The sequence below is a fragment of the Acanthisitta chloris genome, unplaced genomic scaffold, assembly GCF_000695815.1.
Source record: "Acanthisitta chloris isolate BGI_N310 unplaced genomic scaffold, ASM69581v1 scaffold36193, whole genome shotgun sequence".
Lineage (NCBI taxonomy): Eukaryota > Metazoa > Chordata > Aves > Passeriformes > Acanthisittidae > Acanthisitta > Acanthisitta chloris.
In genome coordinates, this window is record NW_008663991.1 from 18710 (window position 1) to 27288 (window position 8579).

An 8579-nucleotide genomic window follows, 5' to 3' on the forward strand; every position below is an offset into this window, starting at 1 on the left:
GCATGATTTCTTGCCTACCATGGACAACCAAGCTGAAACCTGCAGCTGTGGAGCAGAGCTGGTGTTTCAGAGCCTTAGGATTTAACAGGCAAACCATGCCCAGAAGGGCTCCGAGTACCTACCTGTTTGTCATTGCAACATCATGAAACAGATAGAACTCAAATAAATGATGTTCAGAGTGGTTTGCACTAGGTTCCCTTTCAACTAGGAACCAGGTGGCAACTAATTGTGTAACTAAGTGGGCATCAGTGTATACTTTTAAAGCAAAACCTTCCCAGCATGACCAGCTCCCTTTATATAGGGGCACTCCAGGACACTGCAGACCTCAGTAACAACCTGGATTTTGGCTGTCCTACCACACAGTGAGTACCTACCTCCTTTTTCCAGCCTTGCTTTCTCAAGTTTTCACAGGATATGCTGTGTGGCAGCTCCCAGTTAGGTTTTTGTTTAAGGAGATGTGGCTCAGTTTGACTTCTCAACTGCAAGAAATTTATGCTGGATGTGAGGATGTAGCAAAATCACAGTTATTAGTTTTCCTGGAGTTTGTCTGTGAACTGGCTGTGTAGCTGAGGATGCAGTAGTGTTTGAATGGCCTTGGTTTCATGATGTGATCTCATCACACCGAAGTACTATGCGAATGCAGATTTAGTCTCTGAAATTCAGTATTTTTTGTTTGTTCCTTTGGGTTACTTAATTTTGGATACATTCTTCTAAGAAAAGTGATGGACAAATGCTTGTAAGTTGCCCAAGGAATGTTTCATTGTCAGTTCTGGTCTAGATGATCTCCAAGTAAAACTTTTATACTGGGGCAAGAACATATGGTAAATTGGGCAGCATGAAGGATATGACCATGAGTATCTCAGTGTTGTTTGTGTATGAAGATATATTGTGTTTTTAAGAGTGTATTTGTGTCTCCCACTGGGATAGAGGTCTTAAAAGTTAAGTTGAGTCATCAAGAGTTCGTGACATATATCACTCTACTTTAATGTTTACATACATATATAATGCCATGAAACCTGGCACAGCATTCCATGGGCAATTCTGAGAGCTGTTGATTTCCTTGAAAAGGGAATGTTATCCTACAGAATATAAATGTGCAAAATAAATCTGAAAGATAACTAGAATAAATCCAATATGAATGTTTTATCCAACCAAAACCAGACTACACCAAACACTGGATTGCCTAACTGAAGTCAGGTTCAAATGTTTACTTTGGTAGAGATTGAAAATGGAATTAAAGGGGGTAAATTATACTAAAGGCCAGTGATTGTAGGAATTAAATGTTCAATTTATTTTGCTACTTTTGCTGATCTGCAATGCAAGTTTTCCTGTCTACCTCACATAGTAAACAGTGACTTCATGATCTGGAATACATTCACAAAACCCTTGGCAAGCAAACTACATAGTATTTTCTATGTTCAGAGTTGAGTATGTGATTAGAGCAGCAGAAGTAGCAGATTACAACTGAACCATGTTCTATAACTTGACTTGTAGAAACTGCAGTTTAAGAGTTAGTGCTGCAAACTCCTGTAAGTAACTCAAAGCCCGTGCAAAATGTGTTGCTGTAGGTGGGTAGGGGTGGGGGGCAGAAAGGTGGAGAAAGGAAGAGGGAAAAGATTAACCCCATATTAAAATAAAATAGCCCCAAAACAAGAAAACCCAGACAGTCTGCAGGACTGAAAGCAGACAGGAACCTGCCAGCCGCACAGAGATGACAAAACAAATGAGGAATTGCATGCCCCACTTGGAGGTACATCTTCTTTTCTTTTAAAAAAGAAGTCACTTACAGAAGAGCAGGTTGGTGATTTGTCTTAGATCCTGAACCTTTTTCAACCCTTGTCAGAAAATGATAAATTATTGAAGCGTTTTGTACAGCAGCAACTCTATTTGTGTGTTCTGCTGTGGCTTCTGAAATGCTTAATGTGGAAAGGTTAACTACTGACTGCAAAATAATTTAGAATTATTTCTTGATCTTAAAAAAAATATAAAGTAAAATAAACTTGCAACCCATATGCTCTCCCTTTGATAACTGGAATGTTACTGTTCCCTGCTTGTATTCCAGCTACTGGTACTTGGGGAGAATGGACCAATGTTGCAGTCACACAACTGTCTTGTGTTAATCCTTACAAAATTAGCAGTATTTTTGTTCCTGAAGGCACTATGGGCTGCCCAAAGGATAAAGGAGAGCTTCAGAAAACTCATCTTAAAACATTGGCTCAATAACCTCAGCATGAGGTACATTATCCTAACATCCACCTTTGTTATGAACAAGAAAATATTCTGAGGATGTGGACGCTCAGTGCAAGAACAACTCAGATTTAGAAGTAGCTGGATGTTCAGGATCTTTTTCATGGCTGACTGCATGTAAAAGGAGAAAATATATTTTGCAAATTGTAAAATTGGGTTGGATTCACCTGCTGTGCTTGATTATCTGGGAGCATTGCTGCAAACTATAACACATCCAAGTTCTGACTCTGTTGTCTGCTCAGAGGTTTCCCCACCCTAGTGCATACCCCATACATAAGCTTAATGCATTTGTTCTCATTTCCAGCTAGAACATAAAAAAAGAATAATACAGATGGTACTAGGCTGGGGGGAGTAGATGGGAGAGAGGGTGAACTGCCTGAAGAGGATACACATGGCATGTTTACCAAAGCTTTTAGATTCCCAGTCTGTTTTCAGGAGTAGCTTTAGATATTAGTTAAGATTCCTTTTTGCTGAAGAAGTCCATTGTGTTTGGTAGAGAAGCACAAAAAAAAAGGTCACCACAAGCAGAGGTAGGGTGGGGGGTACACAGGCAGGAGGTGAAGCAGCTACTAGCTGTATTGACATACCAACTGAGAGCTTTTCACCTCTGACTGACTTCCTCAGCTGGCACAGAGCTTTCTTTTCACCCCTAAGGCTTTTCTTCCATTTGATTCAATCCTTTCCCCACCCCTAACTGTTGAAGTGTCACTGTTACATCCCTTGATTCAATCCACAATTCAAGATTTTTTGGACAGGTGAACTTTTTACCCCGTGACTCTTACTAGACTGGCATTTAAAGCTGACCTTGTGTTTTCCAAAAGGGACAGGTCATTGACACCACAACATTAGCATTTCCCTTCCTAGCATCAGTTAAACCATTGTTTTGCCACCAATGCAAGGCTGTGATTTGCAATCACTCCGTGCCTGTTTACCTTCCAACCACTACTCTTCTTTCTGTTAGCATAATTAAATGAGCTGTTGCTTCCAATTAGTCTTGGGGCACTATTACATGCTTATCTTTTATTTTTGTTCTGTACAGTGGAACAAAGCAATGCTTTAAAACAAAAACATTCAGGAAGTTTACACTGGTTTACATTTATTTTAAAAAAAATTATTTAAACACTTGTGTATTTCACCTGTGGATTATTAAGTCATCACTTCAAAGAGGTTCACAAGTACAAAACAGCCTCCTCCTGGCATCTTCACATCCTCCTCTTCTGTGTGCTTATGTACAACACTGTGGAAAAGAGAAAGTGGCATGCATAAGAGGACCCTGATAAATAACATACAGAAGCCTCTTTATTTAAAACATCTTATTTTCATGGCTTGTAAATGGTAATGAATCCTGTTCAGCATGAGCAAAGTCAGGAAACTTCTTAAGTGCAGGTTTCAAAAAAATGCTGTCAAATGTACACATTACCTATGGCTGTGGCTCAGGATTTATTATATTCATAGCCCAACCACACTCCAGCAGATTCAGCCTGAACAGAGGAAGAATAAAGCCAGTACCCTGCAGTATTACCAAGGGGAGCATGAGAGAGCTCCTGAGCAGAATTACAGGTGTCAGACACTAATGCTGTGATCTTTCAACAAAAGCTGGAAATCCCAAGCACTTAAAGGCAAAGCTAATGATTAGCTATGAAGCAGCAGATCTCTCCCACCTGCTCGTCTGGTGATATCCCCAGAGCAGATCTATTCACAACATGAAATAATAAGGTGCTCCTAAACCTGAGATGTCTTCAGTTCTCTCTTCAGCCTGTTCTTCAGCCTTCTGCCTCTCATCCATTTGTTTTAACTTTCATAATAGATTGTTTCCTTAATTGATTCTCCAGCTGTAATGTCACTCCATTCTTAGCATAACAGTCCAAATGCCTTGCAAAAAGCATTTGGCTACATTTCAAGGATTATTTCTCGACCCAATATGCTCTTACACTGACTCTTTGTAACATGGGATTCAGTCCTTGTTTCTCTTTACTTCCTCCCTCCTTGCTGACCTCTATTTCCTTCTTCAGTAACTTGGTCAAACTCTGCTTCATTTACTTTCTCTACAAGTCTCTTCACATCCCACTTGTGAACCTTTGCTATTTTTAGATATTCTTCTCCCTGGCATGTCCTGCTGTTACAGCCTAACTGATACCAGACAGTCATTCCAGGAGCCTGGGATTGTCCTTGAAGTGCACTAAAATCCACCTACTGCACTGGGATGTTTGAAGGCTCAGTAGTAAAGCATGAGTGATTTTTCCCGACTGGCAGTAAAATCTTTACTCAAAGATGAAAATAGCCTCTTGAACTAATGAGAAGCTTTCATTCAGCTCCGGACAATTGCATCACCAGGAAATATTAGTGTCACAGTAATATCTGCACTGTAGCATGAATTTAGGCAGTAGCTTGCCTAGTAAAACACAAATTTTTATAGTGCAGAGGCCATCTAAGCAAGCAGTAAGGACCAAAGAGTAAGCCTGTCAACAGAAAATAAGCTCTAAGGAAGGCTAGAAAAGAACATGAAATCAAGCTCAGAGGCAAAGAGACCCACAGGAATGCAGAAAAGTACAGACCTGAAAAGTGAAACTGTAAAAAGTATGTTAAGGTTTCCAAGAAAGCCTAAAATTAATATCCTTACAGGCAGCTTGTTTGTACCTCAGCCATCCCTCAAAGTCAGAAGTAAATATCAAACCCCAATTTTCCAATGAGCAATGACAGAAGCAGCAGAAATTACCATTATTTCCTCGGATAAATGCGTCCCCATACTTGTTCTTTAATTGTCCATTGACATATTCTTCAGTCTGTTCCAGAGCTATATTCATATACCCATCCAGGCAAGCCAGGACACCTGAAAACAGTGAGTTTAAAAGAGAATCAGCCTAAATTTCAAAGAATCATAGAATTTTAGGGTTTGGAATGAAACTTAGAGATCATCTAGTGCCAACCCCTGCCCTGGGCAGGGACACCTCCCACCAGAGCAGGTTGCTCAAGGCTCATCCAACCTGGCTGTGAACACTGCCAGGGCTGGGGCATCTCCTACCTCCCTGGGCCACCTGGGCCAGTGTCTCACACAAGGCTATGCAAGTTGAATTATCACCACAACTTGTGAAGGATGCAGCTGAAAAACAACCCTTTCAATACAGGACACCATACACACTCACTGATACTTATCTTCATGCTTACAGATCTAGAAGAACATTGGCTGCAAGTCTCTGTTTTGATGGAAACGAAATCCTACACGTTTTTCAAGATGTTGAAATCTTCCCAAAATAAAATTACACCAAATAATACAACTAAAAAAAAATTTCTGCCCTTTGTAATATGAGATATTCTTCTGATCAGGAAAATATGCATTTTAGCAGCAGTTATTTTAGACAAGTGTTTATATTCTCACTTCTCACAGCCCCAGGAGGAGGCTGGACCTTGTTCACACAGTAATTCCTAAGTGGTGGCAGCACTTTCATTGGCATTTTTTCATGCCAAACCTGTGTCTACACCCACCCCTGAGATTAGACTCATCAGAACCAAATGGAACTCATCTGATCACCACATTACTCGTGTAAGGAACTCAGTGTGGGGATTAACAGATGCAAAGAGTTGCTCAGAGAACACAATCTGATTTGTTAATCCTGCACATAACTGGAAGAGCTTTTGACAAGTTATCTCCCTCTTTCATGTGTGTTTTCCTGACTTCATCCTTGCAAACACAGGCAATACTACTAAAACAATTTTTTCCTCTGTTTGAAGAACACCTAGTTACTTTCCTGGTAGTAAAACTCCAAATATAGCATATTGATCCTAGTTGGGGAGGAGAAAACTCCAGTCTGAGAATCCTCCCGTAGGACACATTCTCATTTTTCAGAAGTGTTACTGTAATATCTTCCATTTAATAATTAGGAATTCAAGTTCTTCTGCCAACTTGTCATGGTTCAAAGATTATTATTTTCCCTCTATGTTTTTCCTTCCTCTGTTTCCACAGACATAGGAAAAACTGACTGCTCACCAAGTGTCATTAAACGCACCAAAAATACCCAAACCTAAGCCAGAACTCTTTTCCACTCCAAGAATCTTGAGTGCTCCATGCAACAACAGAAAACAAATCTATGTTTGTCCAAAATTAGAACTAGGCTGTGTGGATTTACCTGAGCTACCACTCAGTGGGCCATAAATGCAGTACTTTCAAACTCTTCTTCCTAGACTGCCTTCATGGCTGTTTCATCCTCTTCCTCCTTCTGTGTTTACTCTTACACCACCAATGGCATCAGATATTGTCACTGGCCATCCTGGCTAGCATTTTACCTGTATGCAGAGATGTTGTAGTGCACATATCCATATCTACACACAGGAATTGTACATTAATGTGTCACTGATTACTTTCCAGGGCTTCTTCCCTGACACATGTGCAGCACTTGGCTATGAATCAAGACACTTTACAGTTACACATCAACACTTCCATTAGGCTATGTTTGCGCCTTTGGTGGCTCAGAGGGTGGAGGGACAGAGGAAAAATTAGCAACACAGCCCTGGGGAGAATCCAGACAGATCTGCAACAAAAGCCCAACATGCTGGTTTGGCTTCTTCAAATGTTGGTCACATTTCTGCAGAAAATCAAACAAGTGCCTGATATCTAACCTAAATATCCCTCTTTGAATTTGTCCCCATTGCCCCTTGTCCTGTCACTGCAGCTCCTAGCAGAGATCATCTGTGACTAATGGTTTATATCAGAAATTTTCATCTCTAAATCCACCCTTAACCTCCTTCTCACCAGTTTCTCCAGAGCTGATTTTTCAATTTTTAACATCACCATTCTGAGATCTATATTCACATACTCCCAGATCCTGGATCACATTGTTCTGTTTTTCTAAATCAATGCTTTCATTCCAGCCTCCCCAATCAATTACTTTACTCACTGTGAGAGACAGATGGAGAACTTACCTCGATAATCAACTCCAGAATTTAATTTTACCACAACTGGCCTTCCAATGATTTGTTTCAGGAAGTCACTTGGGGTTTGCTTCCGTAGACTCATCTTGAGCTTCTCTGGTAAGCTGAGAAGTGAGAGAAAACATTTGGATAAGCAACATGCTCATACATTGTTTTAACTACTCTGGACAGACAGTCCTCTGACTCTTAATGATTCTTAGGAGCTGCAATGACAGGACAAGGGGCAATGGGTACAAATTGAAAGAGGGAAATTTAGGTTAGATATTAGGAAGTTTTTTCCTGTGAGGGTGGCGAGACACTGTCCCAGGTTGCCCAGGGAGGCTGTGGCTGCCCCAACCCTGGCAGTGTTCACAGCCAGGTTGGATGAGCCTTGAGCAACCTGCTCTGGTGGGAGGTGTCCCTGCCCTGGGCAGGGGGTTGGGGCTGGATGATCTATAAGGTCCATTCCAAACCCTAAAGTTTTATGGTTCTGTAAGAGACAACACTGAAGGAGATAAAAACAAAACCTTGAGAGTGCAGGTGGAGAGACAAAGCTCCTAAAGCCATTGAGCTAAATTTGCCCTTTGGAGTTTTTGTAACTTCTGAATTGTTACTAAGAATCCTCATTTGCCACACTGTGCATCTTTCAAACTTCCAACAGCACCAAAGGGCTCATCATCTCTAACACCTCTTGCTAAAATGGTTTTACTAAAATTAGAGAGCTAATCCATAATAAGTGTTTCATGTCTTTAGGGTGTGGAAGGAGAAGTTGGTGCATGTTCTATACACACAAGTCTGTGCTGGAACAGCAAGAGCAGTTTTGATCTCAGCTCATAAACACAAGCAAAGAATAAACTTGAAAGGATGCCTTCAAATGAATCAGGTTAAACAGACTAAGTTACAGCTTGTGACTAAATCATAGAGGGTCCTGATAAGATGCTGTGACTTACAAACCTGTGGTGCAGCACACACCCCCAGGCTGGTACGAGACCCTCCCTCGGGCACTATCTGCTGAACTTCTGCTCTAATCATTTTTTTGCCCAAGCAACAATTGCTCCAGGATTTAAATCAAGGGCAGAAAACATCAGTGCGGTGCCAAGCTCATCCGCCATAAGCTATTCCAGCCATGAATCCAGTGATCATCACTGGTTTTCCAATCAACCAGTATCCCATTTCCCACTGCTGCCTGTGGTGCTGGCACCTTCCCGAGGCTTTCCCGGACCACACACTCGTTAGGCACTGGGGGTGCTCCCCCCAGTCCGACGGGAAGTGTTTGGGAACTGCAGGCGTTCCCCTAAACCTGGTGGGAGCTGTTTGGAGACACGAGTGCTCCCCCGACCTGTTTGGACCCGACGGTGCTTCCCCCCAGCCCGGTAGGAAACACTTCGAATAGCAGGGGCTGTCCCAACCCGGTGGGAAGTTTGGGG

At 41.6% G+C, this 8579-nt stretch overlaps 1 protein-coding gene across 1 annotated transcript; it reads right to left on the reverse strand.

Annotated features, from left to right (window-relative positions):
• Nucleotides 1–3235: 3235 nt before the first annotated feature.
• LSM6 (LSM6 homolog, U6 small nuclear RNA associated (S. cerevisiae)) lies at nt 3236–7272 on the reverse strand. Its single transcript, XM_009071142.1, has 3 exons — nt 7165–7272; nt 4964–5077; nt 3236–3484 (listed from the first exon to the last, which is right to left on the reverse strand). Exons 1-3 carry the CDS (start codon nt 7256–7258, stop codon nt 3450–3452), a joined length of 243 nt encoding a protein of 80 aa, XP_009069390.1. The 5' UTR covers nt 7259–7272; the 3' UTR covers nt 3236–3449.
• Between the last annotated feature and the right edge of the window lie 1307 nt (nt 7273–8579).

Coding starts and splice junctions, on each gene's coding strand:
- LSM6 (XM_009071142.1), bottom strand. CDS start 7,258: ATGAGTCTACGGAAGCAAACCCCAAGTGACTTCCTGAAACAAATCATT. Junction 5,078..7,164: donor TTCTGGAGTTGATTATCGAG/GTAAGTTCTCCA, acceptor CACTGTTTTCAG/GTGTCCTGGCTTGCCTGGAT. Junction 3,485..4,963: donor ATTTATCCGAGGAAATAATG/GTAATTTCTGCT, acceptor TCTTTTCCACAG/TGTTGTACATAAGCACACAG.